Source organism: Callospermophilus lateralis, chromosome 2 (genome assembly GCF_048772815.1).
Source record: "Callospermophilus lateralis isolate mCalLat2 chromosome 2, mCalLat2.hap1, whole genome shotgun sequence".
In the NCBI taxonomy this organism is placed as follows: domain Eukaryota; kingdom Metazoa; phylum Chordata; class Mammalia; order Rodentia; family Sciuridae; genus Callospermophilus; species Callospermophilus lateralis.
Window position 1 is genome coordinate 36743125 of NC_135306.1, and position 15650 is coordinate 36758774.

Sequence of the window (15650 nt, forward strand, 5' to 3'; positions counted from 1 at the left end):
TAATACCATGCACCATATCTGATCATAATGGAATGAAACTGGAAATCAATGATAAAAGAAGGAAGGAAAAATCCTGCATCACATGGAAAATGAACAATATGTTACTGAATGATCAGTGGGTTACAGAAGACATAAAGGAGGAAATCAAAAAATTCTTAGAGTTAAACGACAATACAGACACAACATACCAGAATCTATGGGACACAATGAAAGCAGTTTTAAGAGGGAAATTCATTTCCTGGAGTTCATTCCTCAAAAAAAGAAAAAAACAACAAATAAACAAACTCACACTACATCTCAAAACCCTAGAAAAGGAAGAGCAAAACAACAGCAAACATAGCAGAAGACAAGAAATAATTAAAATCAGAGCGGAAATCAACGAAATTGAAACAAAAAAAAACATTGAAAAAATTGATAAAACTAAAAGTTGACTCTTTGAAAGAATAAATAAGATCGACAGACCCTTAGCCAAGCTAACGAAGAGAAGAAGAGAGAAAACTCAAATTACTAACATACGGGATGAAAAAGGCAATATCACAACAGACACTACAGAAATACAGAAGATAATTAGAAAGTATTTTGAAACCATATATTCTAATAAAATAGAAGACAGTGAAGACATCGATAAATTTCTTAAGTCATATGAGCTGCCCAGATTGATTCAGGAAGACACACACAATCTAAACAGACCAATAACAAAGGAAGAAATAGAAGAAGCAATCAAAAGACTACCAATCAAGAAAAGCCCTGGACCGGATGGGTATACAGCGGAGTTTTACAAAACCTTCAAAGAAGAATTAATACCAATACTTTTCAAGCTATTTCAAGAAATAGAAAAAGAAGGAGCTCTTCCAAATTCATTCTATGAGGCCAACATCACCCTGATCCCAAAACCAGACAAAGACACTTCAAAGAAAGAAAACTACAGACCAATATCTCTAATGAACATAGATGCAAAAATCCTCAATAAAATCCTGGCAAATCGAATACAAAAGCATATCAAAAAAACTGTACACCATGATCAAGTAGGATTCATCCCTGGGATGCAAGGTTGGTTCAATATACGGAAATCAATAAATATTATTCACCACATCAATAGACTTAAAGATAAGAACCATATGATCGTCTCGATAGATGCAGAAAAAGCATTCGACAAAGTACAGCATCCTTTTATGTTCAAAACACTAAAAAAACTGGGGATAACAGGAACTTACCTCAACATTGTAAAAGCTATATATGCTAAGCCTCAGGCTAGCATCATTCTAAATGGAGAAAAACTGAAGGCATTCCCTCTAAAATCTGGAACAAGACAGGGATGCCATCTCTCACCACTTCTATTTAATTTAGTCCTTGAAATACTAGCCAGAGCAATTAGACAGACAAAAGAAATTAAAGGCATAAAAATAGGAAAAGAAGAACTTAAATTATCACTATTTGCGGATGATATGATCCTATACCTAGAAGACCCAAAAGGGTCTACAAAGAAACTACTAGAACTAATAAATGAATTCAGCAAAGTGGCAGGATATAAAATCAACACACATAAATCAAAGGCATTCCTGTATATCAACATCAAAACTTCTGAAATGGAAATGAGGAAAACCACCTCATTCACAATATCCTCAAAAAAAATAAAATACTTGGGAATCAACCTAACAAAAGAGGTGAAAGATTTATACAATGAAAACTACAGAACCCTAAAGAGAGAGTTAGAAGATCTTAGAAGATGGAAAAATGTACCCTGTTCATGGATAGGCAGAACCAACATCATCAAAATGGCAATATTACCAAAAGTTCTCTACAGGTTCAACGCAATGCCAATCAAAATCCCAACAGCATTTCTTGTAGAAATAGATAAAGCTATCATGAAATTCATATGGAAAAACAAAAGACCCAGAATAGCAAAAGCAATTCTAAGCAGGAAGTGTGAATCAGGCGGTATAGCGATAATAGATTTCAAACTATATTACAGAGCAATAGTAACAAAAACAGCATGGTACTGGTACCAAAACAGGCAGGTGGACCAATGGTACAGAATAGAGGACACAGAGACCAATCCTCAAAATTACAACTTTCTTATATTTGATAAAGGCGCTAAAAGCAAGCAATGGAGGAAGAATAGCATCTTCAACAAATGGTGCTGGGAAAACTGGAAATCCATATGCAACAAAATGAAGCTGAACCCCTTTCTCTCACCATGCACAAAAGTTAATTCAAAATGGATCAAGGAGCTAGATATAAAACCAGAGACTCTGCACCTGATAGAAGAAAAAGTTGGCTCCGATCTACATATTGTGGGGTCGGGCTCCAAATTCCTTAATAGGACGCTCATAGCCCAAGAGTTAAATACAAGCATAAACAAATGGGACTTACTTGAACTAAAAAGATTTTTCTCAGCAAGAGAAACAATAAGAGAGGTAAACAGGGAACCTACATCCTGGGAACAAATTTTTACTCCTCACACTTCAGATAGAGCCCTAATATCCAGAATATACAAAGAACTCAAAAAATTAAACAATATGGTAACAACCCTATCAGCAAATGGGTCAAGGACCTGAACAGACACTTCTCAGAGGAGGACATACAATCAATCAATAAGTATATGAAAAAATTCTCACCATCTCAAGCAGTCAGAGAAATGCAAATCAAAACCACCCTAAGATACCATCTCACTCCAGTAAGATTGGCAGCCATTATGAAGTCAAGTAACAATAGTGCTGGCAAGGATGTGGGGAAAAGGGTACACTTGTACATTGCTGGTGGGACTGCAAAATGGTGCGGCCAATATGGAAAGCAGTATGGAGATACCCAGGAAATCTGGGAATGGAACCATCATTTGACCCAGCTATTGCCCTCCTCAGACTATTCCCTGAGGACCTCAAAAGAGCATACTATAGGGATACTGCCACATCAATGATCATAGCAGCACAATTCACAATAGCTAGACTTTGGAATCAACCTAGATGCCCTTCAATAGACGAATGGATTAAAAAACTGTGGCATCTATACACAATGGAGTATTACACAGCACTAAAAAACTACAAAATCATGGATTTTGCAGGGAAATGGATGGCATTAGAGCAGATAATGCTAAGTGAAGCTAGCCAATCCTTAAAAAACAAATGCCAAATGTCTTCTTTGATATAAAGAGAGCAACTAAGATCAGAACAGGGAAGAAGAGCATGAGGAAAAGATTAACATTTAACAGAGACGAGTGGGGTGGGAGAGAGGGAGAGAGAAGGCAAACTGTATGGAAATGGAAGGAGACCCTCATTGTTACACAAAATTACATATAAGAGTTTGTGAGGGGAAAGGGGAAAAAAAAAGGGAGATAATTAAACAACAGCAGATGGGGTAGAGAGGGAAGATGAGAGGGAAGGGGAGGGGGGATAGTAGGGGATAGGAAAGGTAGCAGAATACAACAGTCATTAATATGGTATTATGTAAAAATGTGGATGTGTAACCAATGTGATTCTGCAACTTGTATTTGGGGTAAAAATGGGAGTTCATAACCCACTTGAATCAAATGTATGGAAGATGATATGTCATGAGCTTTGTAATGTTTTGAACAACCAATAAAAATAAATAAATAAAATAAACCAAGACCTACTCACTCTCATCTCCCTCCCAGCTCAACAAGATGAAAATTCTATTCCAAATTGGTACAGTCAAGAATATAGCACTAAAAATACAAGCAACTAAGCTAAAAACAAGAACTCCATTTGCTTTTCTTAGCCTACAATTTCACAAGCAAGTTTTCCTTTCCATTTTTCTAAAGTATATAGTTAGTTCCAAGTTCAGTTGTTTTTGAACTAGCTGGGAAAAATCACGTTATTTTTAGCTTTTATCACCATAGGATCTAAGACCTAAATAAATTGAAATCATAAAACAGTAGCAATAAAAACGTATATGTAAATATCAACAATATGAACAATAAAAATTAAAATTACACTAATAGAATTCAACTGAAACAAAAAACAATTTAAATCAATTAGATAGACAAAGGTTAAAAACTGGAACATACAAAATGTTGGCAAGGATAAGCAGAAGTAAATACTCATCAAATAGTGGGTAAAAGTATAAATTGTGCAATCGTTTTAACAAGTAACTTTGCAGTATCTTTGAAAAACAGTGATGTGCATTGTGACCTTTGACTTTGTAATTCTATGGTAAGACATTTATCCCAGATTCATAATGGGCATAGATATATAACATTATTAGTTATAGCAATATATATTAAAAAAAAAGGAAACAAATTACATGTCAAACAGTAAAGGATTACCAGGATAAATTATAGTAAACACAGATTTTCAGATCAGTAAGATAGTTCTTAAAGTATAACATGGAATAATGTCCCAAATATACACAAAAAAGTAGTTTATACAACATTATATACCACAATAAATATACAGTATATAAGGTGTGATCCAAATTTAGCCAAAATAAATTCCTAGAAAATCTGTGTCTAGACCAAGATACAGAAAAGTTATTAGTGGTTTATCTCAGGTGAATAGAAAGGAGGTGAAAGGAAGTAGAAAGAAACTTTTAATTTTTTACCCACATACATTTCATTCCCATTTTGAATTTTTATCAGAAGCATGTATTTTTTCTGATTTTAAAATTTGTTTAAAATAAAGATAATGTTCAATTTATCAGTTCTCTTTTAAATTAATAAATCATAAGGTATATATTTACTTCAAGATATTAAATGTCAAAATATTTTCAAGGGCTGGGGTTGTGGCTCAGCGGTACAGTGCTCACCTAGCAAGTGTGAGGCCCTGGATTCGATCCTCAGCACCACATAAAAATAAATAAGGAAAATAAAGGTATTGTGTCCAACTACAACTAAAAAATAAATATTAAAAAATATATTTTCAAAATAATAAATCTAACAAGCAGATATTTCATAAATTATAATAACAGTCACAGAAAATTAAATGACTTGAAGAGTATGCTTTTTATTGTGGATTTTTAATAACCACCTGCTAGACTTTGCTTTGCATCCTTGCCCTAAGCCAGGGGGTCAGGGGACATAGAAATGAAGACAAAATGCTCTCAAAGGAAATGAGTGAGAAGATAAAATATACATTCATGAAACAACTAGCCAACAATCTCACACAATATGGTAAAAAGTATTAAGTGATTTAAAAAATCTCATCACAAAGACTCACCGAAAGGCAACTCGAATCTTGTATCAAGCAAGATTTTATGAGGAGTTGGGTTTTTAGTTCCACAGATCTCATCATCTTTCATTAATGTCTCAGCCTCCAATGTAGACCACTCACCGGGCCCTTCCTAGGAAACAAAATCCAAAATTAAACTTTAATCTTTCTTGGCTTTCCTCTTGATTCGAGAGCCAGGTGTTCTTCTCTGATTTTCCCTTTTTGAGAGCTTCTGAGGGCCACTTATATCCTGATAAGGCACACATGCCACTGTTATGATCTGTCTGTGCTACACACAGACTTCTGTTCTCCAACTTTAGTGGGGAGAGCAGCTTTTATTATGCTTAGCTCTCTTCAGGACAGATTTCTTGAGTACCAAACTCTAAAACTAAGCATTACATGGATCAATATTTAATCTGCATAATTCTTAATGACTATGTCACTTAATGATATATGTCTCTGCTTCTCATCAATAAAGAGCTACTGACATTGCTAATTAAACAGAACTGAGCTCTCAGAGTCTGTAAACAAGTCAGGATGGCACCTGGCATTTTGCCAGAGGGAGTAGTTTGTGAAGTAATGCCAGCAAGCCATTAAGTGTGAAGATTCCTTATTGGTTGACTGCTGTATCTATTTTATGTTAATTAAGATAAGCTGTGTGGAATGTATAAATACCTCTGTTGTCCTACAATAAACGGCTCCCACTCCTGCTGTATCAATCTACACAAGTTCCTCGTCACCCCCCGCCCCCATTATTTTGCTGCAGCTGGACTGCGGCACTGAGCAAGAGATGCAATGAAAATAAACTGCCCATCTGCCTGAAGGAGTAGAGATTTATCCAGAAATAAAAGAAAACAGAGGCAATATGTTCAACTTTCCCAGTCCTGGAAAAAACACATAGTTCATGTGAAAACCAAGTAGGAACATAATAGCTTCTGTCTAATACAAAGTGAGTATATGTGGGGAAATTATGCTATCTGAGTTATATTCTAAACAGGGAAAGTAGAACGGGAGTTCAGTTCAGGAAATAATGCATGAAGACCATATGAACAGCAATTGCTAAGCCTGGAAGTTCCTTAAATTCTGGTAGGGTTACATGCAGAAGAGGACTGAAATCAGTTCCCTAAGTGACTCAAAGCAAAAGAAAAATCCATCCAGTTAGCTGAGAAATTTTAATGGGACCTCTCCCAGGACAATATCTTAGAGGAGAATGTAGGTGCATACATGCACACTACCCAGATGAGGCTGTCTACCTAATAAGGCTAAGGAGTTGCTTTGGCATCTCTGAATTCAGTATTGGGATATATGGAAAAACAGACTTAATTATAATCACATGACCCTCTGGGTGAATAACAGATAGGTCCTCTTAAGTAGAAAGGGAGAAGAGTAATCTGACTTGCATGGATGACTATCAGCTGAAGTGAAGCCAAGATGAGGAAAATGAAGAGCTAAACCATACCTCCAAACAGGCAATGCACTGACTGACCTCATCTGACTGACGAATTGTCTTCAGTGCAATCCACACGGTCCCCACCATGGTGTCCCATATCAGCCCTTTGTTCCATACCTCCACACTTAGACCCAGGTCCAGACGACTGATCTCACTAGAGAAAAGAAGAAGAAAGGCGTTTGACCAAAGCCAGATAATTGAAACAAATGCTACATTTCCCATTTTACTAATCCTGAATACTTTTTTACCCAGGATATTTTCTTAGGGAAAATCAAAATGTCTCAGAATGCTGCAATCATCTTTAGGTTCCCAGAATCATCTATGTTAAGGTACACACACACACACACACACACGCACACACACACAATGCTTTTGTTCATTATTCATGAGTAAGCCCCAGCTGGGTATGGAGGCACACACTTGTAATCCCAGAGATTTGGAAAACTGAGGCAAGAGGATCACAAGTTTGTGGGTTGCCTTGGCATCTTAGTGAGACCCTGTCTCAAAATAAAAATAAAAAGGGCTGGGGACTAAGGCTGTAGTTCAACAGTAAAGCACCTGCCTAGCATATGTGAGGCCCTGGGTCTGGGTTTGAGTCCTAGTACCACAATAAAGGAAGGAAGGAAGGAAGGAAGGAAGTTAGGAAAGAAGAATGGAAGGACTAGGAATACAGCTCAGTGACAAAGTGCCTCTGGGTTCAATCATCAGTGCCTGAAAAGGAAAAAAAAAAAAATGGAGAGTAAGTTCCTGAGACTTGCTATGTAACATAGTTACCTATGTTTTATACACACACACACACACACACACACACACAATTAACAATAAGGCATGCACACCTAAAAATTTGTTGAGAAAGTAGATTTCATGTTAAGTGTTCCTAGCACAAAAGGTGAGGGACAAGGAAACTGCTGGAGGTGATGGGTATGTTTATTCCCTTGATCAAGGTGATGGTAATAATACAAGTTCACATATATGTCCAAACTTGCCAAATTATATGCACTAATTACATGCCATTTTTATATACCAATTAAACCTTAATAAATTTTGAGAAAGAAATAAAGAAAAATGTGTTTCTCACTATCCCCTAGCCTTTGGAGATATAATCATGGTTAGACTAATAAGGCCAAGTGATGAAGCCATTATTGCCATGCCTGCCTGCCTATCTACAATTTCTACCCTTAGGCAACAGTCCTATATGTTTTATTGATAACACTGCCCCAATTTATACTTATGGAATGTATACAGGAAGTTTTTAGGAAAGGTAAATCTTTTTTTACAAGAGTTATGAAAGGAAATCTAGGTAGAAGTAAAAGGGCTCATAACAACACATAAGTTTGATGGGAACAAGTGGGCAAAGGCAGGTGAGGGACACTAGAGTGTTAGAGGAGAATGTAGGTCAAGTCACTCAGTCCCTGGAGGACTCTCATTATCAATTAAGCTTATAATAATAATAATATAATAATAATTATTAGAAAAGAAATCATTCCAGAAAGAGCCAAATAATCACTATGTAAAAGAAATGACACACATGGGTAGAATATCTGCTTATAAGGACAAATCTTAATTTTTAACATAAAAATACTTATATTATTTATTTTATTTTATTTTTGTACAGAGACAGAACCCAGGGGTGCTTAACCACTGAGCCACATCCCCAGCCCTTTTGATTTTTTTATTTTGAGACAAGGCCTTGCAAAGTTGCTTAGGACTTGTTAAGTTGCTAAGACTGGCCTCAAACTTGCAATCCTCCTACCTTAGCCTCCTGAGCTGCTGGGACTACAGACATACACCACCATGCATGGCAAAAAACACATTAATGCTAAAAACATTCTCCAGAAAGCTCTTATTAGGATGTAAGGTTACTTGAAGGGCAAGAATAGCAAGAAAAACTAGAAAAGGACAATTCCATCAAAAAAAGCAGAAAGGCATTCTCAGAAACAAAAGCTATTCATCACCAGAAGTTTCAAGTGTGTGCTGTTGAGAAAGCCTGCCAGGCTTCCCTGTTGTACTATGAGGTAAGTGTTCTCAGATTTACAAGGATGTGGATTTATAGTCATTGAATTCACATCAAGTATGTTGAAATTACACAATGAAAGAAAATCTTTCATTTTCACATACATACAAAGCATATAACACAGAGAACATGCTAATGAGTTCATTTATTCATTTAATTAATATTTCCTGAGCACTTATAATATATATATATATGACTTGGTACTTTAAGGAAGACACATTAACATCAGACCTAGTTCTTGTCTCCACAACTTTGGGCTCTTCAAAGCAACAAATGACATGACTTACCCAGTCACTAAGGATGTTCAGAGAGCTTTTTGTCATATAGTCATTCAGCCTAATTAATCAGTCTTTGAAAATACATGTAATACCCTTAAATGTGAAGTACCTTTCATTTGAATCTGGAAAAGAAACACTGCTTAGGGATACATATATAATATTCCTAAAGCAGCTCCTAAAAAGCATCTCAAGCCAATGATAAAGGAAATAGCTAGGGGTCTTTAACAGCATGACTTTAAATAGATGAAGAAAATCTGTTCTATAGAGAACTCTCTGGGGAATATGGTTCAAACAATGAAAATGTCTTCTATAAGAAGCTTCCTTTCTCATCTCTGTGTGCTCATCAGGCACAACTAAGAGAAGTCTGAGAATTCTATTTATGCCTCATCCCTAGAGCCCTGGGGAAGTTGCTTTTTTCTGTCAAAAAACTCCAATCAACAGTGTATGTGCATACATGTACACAAGATTCTTTTTTTTTTTTTTAAGAGAGAGTGGAGAGAGAGAGAGTGAAAGAGTAATTTTTTTTTTTTTTTTTTTTTAGTTTTTCGGCAGGCACAACATCCTTGTTTGTATGTGGTGCTGAGGATCGAACCCGGGCTGCACGCACACCGGGCGAGTACGCCACCACCTGAGCCACATCCCCAGCCCCACATGTACACAAGATTCTGAGCTAGACATTCACACCAATAACTGAAGATACCCTCCTTAAGAAATAATCAAGTCCTGAAATTAAAACACAGAAATATTAAATATAAATGAGAAATACCAAAATGAATATTAGAGATTGTCACATAATACATCAGGGAGCAGGAAAAAAGAAAAAGGGAGGGGAAAAGATCAGCAATGAAGTTGCAAAGTGATGAAAGAACAAAGAGAAGCAAAAAGATAAAGAAAATGCTAACAAAACCCATGTGTAAAAAGGGAGAGGGCCAAATTCACATCTCAACATGGGAGACAGAAGAAAATTCACATACATCAAAAGCAGGGTTGCAAGGGACATGCTATGGGCAACTAGATAATAAACATATAAGAATAAAGCTAGCTATGCTGATGACAGACTGCAGAAGATCACTGTGTTTCACATGCTGGGAAGAGTTATAACAGGAAGTAATTGTGACAGCACTGGAAGTCAGAAGAGAGAAAGATCACTACCTTTATATACCAGAGCCACACTGTGGAATGGCTAATATGTGAAGAGACTTTGAATGAACTCTGCACATTACACATGTAAAGAAGGGAACAGGTAGGTAGTCTTGCTCTCATGTCACTTTAACTAAAAAGAGAATAAATGAGGTTTATAATCATGAGAGAGAGGCAACCAGAGAGTAATGTGATACCACTAGCCTTCTTTTTGAAGCCCCAGTTCTTCCTCTGCTTCCATGACACCACCAACTCCTGGTTCTCCACTACCTCTCTACTCATTCCTTCTTAGTCTCCTTAATCCTCTCTTTAATGTTGCTGCTCTCCAGGCTCTGTCCCAGTCTCTTTTTTCAAAGTATACACTCTCTAAGATTTCTTATCTGTGCTTATGACTTCAACTGACTAAAATATTTCCCCAAACCACATTCATTCCCTAAGTGCCAGGTTCAGTTTTCTAACTATCTTCTTAATATACCTCCTACCTGAACTCTAAGAACTTCAAATACAAACTGGTCCAAATACCTTAACCCCAACCTAATGAGCAGCATACAATCCACCTAATTAATCATCCCAACAAATCTTTTAGTTCTACCTCCTTAGCACTTCTATCCATTGTTTTTTTTTTTTGTTTGTTTGTTTGTTTTTGCTAGCCTGTTACTGTCTTAGCCTAGGCCCTCTTTAACTATTAGTACTATTTAACTAGTATAATAATGCTTCCTAAATGGTACCTTAAGTAGCAATATATTTATTAAAAGCCCAGAGGACTGGACTGTTTCTCCATAAAAATAACAATCATTCCAATGCCTCTCTAAACTTCACTGTAAAACTTGTAAAGCAATTTCAAATTTCACAGTACTTTCAATACATATTTTCCTTTATCTCCTTCATGCCCATCTCCTACTCTCAAAAAGCAAATATAACCTTTTAATAAGTAAGGTAGACCTTTAGGATCTGTGTTAAGAAATAATGATAGATCCTTAGAGATAAGGAAACTCGCACTCAGAAAAGTTAAGAGAGGGCTGGGGCTGTAGCTCAGTGGCAGAGCACTTGCCTAGCACTTGTGAGTCACCAGGTTTGATCCTTAGCACCACATAAAAATAAAAAAATAAAGACATACTGTCTGTCTTCAACTAAAAAAAAAAAATTAAAAAAAAGAAAAGTTAAGAGATTAGCCCAGTCCTTCAATAAGATATTCTACACTTTTCTCTTCTAGAAAAAGAAAAAAAAATACTGAAAATTAAGTGGAGGGGTGTGAGAAAATATTTTTAATGCCAGAATTTTATTTAAAAAATATTAATTTTCTGTCATACATAAGAAAATCTACCATAAGAAATTTACTCAAACATAGGGCATTTTACTCAATAACATAAAAAGAAGGGTTGAGATATAGCCCCAGTGGTGGAGTGCTTGCCTAACATATGAGGTCTTACGATCAATTTCCAGCACTGCAAAAAATAATAGAAAATAAAACAAAATGCTTATAAGCACAGAATATTCATCCTCTAAGGCAGATGACTTGGGTAGATACAAACACTGTCTCTGATAGGTACAGCCATATTTCCTCAAGAAGCCTTCTGAGAATCAAAAAAATATTAAAGTTATATTTAATATTCTGCTAAGTAATTGTACTAACTCTAATATGCTAATTCTGACCACTGAAAAAAATCTGATGAGGTAATGTTTTCAAGCTCATAAATTAATTAGGAGTTTACCCACATTCATCATCCATCTCTAAGAATAGATTGTAAATCTATTAAATAGAAACAACTGAAGATATACTTCACCTACACACACCTCACTTGTTCCTATAACTACGGTTTTAGTTTTCCAAAAGAATATTTAACAATGTTCGCACTTTTTGTCAATCTTAGGCATGCACAGAATCTTTGTTTTATATGATGCCATACCCTTAGAAAGATTACAGAATACTTAGGCATGCTGGCTGCAAAGTACTTACAACATGAAATCTTGTTCCCAGGAAGGTTGATCGCCTCGAACTGCTACAGTTGTGCTCTTCACATTCTGTACTTTCAGGGTCACATATGTGTTAAATTTATCTGAAAAAATTCAAAACAAAAATGTAATATCAGATCTCAAATTGTTATCCAATCTCACAAAGCCCTTAGAATGTCCACATTATTACATGTACAAAAAAACTCAAATACTCTGAAGCATCCATTGTACAATTCCAGGCACAAGAGTCACAAACATTATAAAACCATACACCATCTTCCAGAGTACAATCTAATACGGTAATTTTCAAATTTTAATATATTTTGTATCATATGACCCAGTAAAAACATACAGACTCATGCAAACTGAAACAAAAGATTCATGAAATACAAGATATATTAGATATTTCCTATTCTAATTGATTTAGTCTATTAAAATGTTAATTGGAACTAATCAGGCTGGGTGTAGTGGCCCACACCTATAATCCCAGCATCTTAGGAGGCTGAGGCAGAAGGATCGTGAGTTCAAAGTCAGCCTCAGCAAAAGCGAGGTGTAAGCAACTCAGTGAGATCCTGTCTCTAAATAAAATACAAAATAGGACTAGGTTCAATCCCCAGTAACCCCCCCCAAAAAAAGAACTAATCAGAATGTACTAAAGTAAATTTATAACCACTTATAGTTTGAAGAAAATAACTGAACTGATCTAATAGAAACACAATTTGATAAAATGTAGAAAGATAACAGCTGCAGAGTGTTGACAGGGATAAAAACTGAGGCAAAATCCTCATAAAGGAAGAGGGCTTCAAGCTTAATCTACACAATTTGGCCTGAAGAACAAGCCACATAAAAGGAAACACTATAATTTGAGAGGATAAACTGAATTCTAAACAAAGATAGAGGCCTGGAAATAAAGCTCAGAACTCTGACCTACATCCTTCTCTCTCTTCCCTAAAGACACATGAAGATAAAAGCCCACATAATACAATAGACCACTAAGCTGTATTTTTTGTTTTGTTTTGTTTTGTTTTGTTGGTGGTCCTGGGGACTGAACCCAGGGCCTTCCATGTGCTAAGTAAGGGCTCTACTGAGGCCTAGGCCTCTGAGCTACATTATATATCATATGATATTATATTCCACCCCCCCACATCAAATCATACATAATTGATCAGACCATGGGTAGACACAACTAAAGAACAGCCAAGTCATGGGCTGGCCAAGAGCTGAGACGGATCTGATTCTCTTGCAAAAGATTTTAAATAGAAGGGGGAAAATTACTGAAAATTGGTGGTTGGTGCAAAAATTGGAAGAAAGGGCATAAAAATTCCACTGTAGCAGCTATTATGGATCTTATGCAAGATGGGTAAGCTGAGAAAGCCAGCCCAGAGAAAGAACAGAGGAGATCTTCAGAAAGAGAGAAGCCCTACCTAAGAGCCTATGGAAAGAACAGTAGGCTCTGAAACTGTTTTAGTTCCTGTTGTAACAAGGTCTGGTTTGTCAGGTTTTCCTAGGTTCCCAACCAAGTTCATTATTTTTCCAGTAACCCCCAGTTCCCCTCCCCAGCAGTAACCAGAGTAAGTCTTTATAAATTGACATTTATAATTAAGGAATTGCATACTAAAATAAGTAGATAGCATTTTTCATCTTCAGATGGACAAAGATTTAAGTTTCACATTATCTAGTGCTGATAAAAGGATTTGGGGAAATAAGTGCTTGCATACTTTTGGCCTCATCATAATCTAGTAAAAACTTTTAGGACTGGTATAGGTGAGTGCTAGAGAGTATGCTTAGCATGTGCAAGGCCCTAGGTTCAATCCCTAGCACCAAAAGAAAGAAAAAAATTAAGAATAGCAATTTGGCAGCAGCTACCAAATTTTTAAAAAATACATAACTTTGGGGGCTAGGAATGTAGTTCAGTGGAAGAGTATATACAAGGTCATGGGTTCAACTGCCAGCCTGCCAAAACAAAATAAAACTAAAACAACTTTGACCCATTAATTCTATTTCTAGACTCTAGCATATAACTACATTTTCAGAACTGGGCAACGATATGCACATAAAAAATTAATTATTTATAATAGCCAAACATTGGAAACAATTTAAATATTCATCCATCAAGATCCTAGAGTACAAACTGGGATTGTGGCTCAGTGGTAGAGCACTTGCCAAGCATGCATAGGGAACTGGGTTCAATCCTCAACACCACATACAAAAATAAAGTTGTTATGTCCATCTACAACTAAAAATATTTTAAATATATACATATATGTATATGTGTATGTGTGTATGAGTGTGTGTGTGTATGAGTGTGTGTGTGTGTGTGTGTATAGATAGGTAGGTAGGTAGGTAGGTAGATATATATAAAGATCCTAGAGTACAAAACATAACAAAATTCTACATAGTACCTTAAATGAAAGAAACAGAAAAACACAAATATGCTCACAATATGTTGCTGGAGGACAAAGCATGTTGCATAAAGATACATGGAATATGATCTATTTCTGTCTACAGTGTGTACAAAGGAATGGTCTGAAATTACCAAAAAAAAAAAAAATCTCTAAATAGGAGGGGTGGGGTGGCTCATGCCTGTAATCCGAGTGGTTCAGGAAGCTGAGGTAGGAGGACTACAGGTTCCAGGCCAGCCTCAGCAACTTAGCAAGGCCCTAAGCAACTTAATGAGACCCTGTCTCAAAAAAAAAAAAAAAAAAAAAAAAATGGGCTGTGGCTCAATGATTAAGTGTCCCTGGGTTTAATCCCTGGTACAAAAAAAAAAATTACTTTTGAGAAGTAGAATTGGGTTGACTAAGAGGTAAAGCAACTTATTGACAAACACAGATATACAAACAACTTTAATGTTTTACAATAGCACTGATTTTAATTAATAAGGTTATAAATTACTTTAGTGAATTAATTAGTTAATTATTGAATTTAACCAATGGACTACATAAAATTAATGATTTTTTTAAAGAACACTTAAAATCACAGAAAGTATAGAAGGAAAAGGAACAAAATAATAGAAGGCTGGACTTACCTGGTGAACCCTGGAATTTGGCTCTTTTAACTATAAGAGAAAAAAGAAGATACTATGAGGAATTTTACAAATTCTTTTTACCTCAGCAACATTTCTTGAACACCTGCTATGTGCCAATATTAGAGGTGGGATTCCACTGTCAAGTGTAATTCTTGAGAAAAGAAGTTCTTCATTGAAGAGAGTTCAGTGTCACATAATATAAACTCATACCCAATGCAGAAATCTCTGTTTCAGTCTCCTCAGGGAGGTAGAGAGAGCTACATTATTCCTATAGCAGGCCATCAGTTTCATGTTGGAGATCTTTCTAAGCTTTAAGTTACAAATATTTCTTATTTAAAACTCATCATAGGCTGGACACAGTGGTGCATGTCTATAATCCCAATGACAAACAAGGCTGAGGTAGGAGGATCTCAAGTTCATTGCCAGTGTCAGTAACTTAGCAAAACCCTCAGAAACTTAGCAAGACACTGTCTCAAAAAATAAAAAGGACTGGGCATACAGTTCAGTGGTAAAATGCCTCTGGGTTCAATTCTCAGTACCAAAAATAAATAAATAAATAACTTAAATAAAGAATCCTAATAGGGTTAGGGTGTATTTCAGTGGTAGAACTTGTCTAACATGCATT

The 15650-nt window shown here is 35.9% G+C and overlaps 1 protein-coding gene across 6 annotated transcripts in view; it reads right to left on the reverse strand.

The window, feature by feature from the left end:
- Nucleotides 1-15650, reverse strand: part of Unc13b (unc-13 homolog B) — a 221979-nt gene that overhangs the window by 150639 nt on the left and 55690 nt on the right. For all 6 annotated transcript variants that reach the window (XM_076845854.1, XM_076845852.1, XM_076845847.2 and 3 more), the window contains exons 2-5: nt 15026-15055; nt 12002-12101; nt 6649-6766; nt 5172-5295 (exon numbers count right to left, since the gene is read on the reverse strand). In XM_076845854.1, the coding sequence (XP_076701969.1) occupies nt 5172-5295; nt 6649-6766; nt 12002-12101; nt 15026-15055 (372 nt within the window). The remainder of the gene's footprint in view (nt 1-5171; nt 5296-6648; nt 6767-12001; nt 12102-15025; nt 15056-15650) is intronic.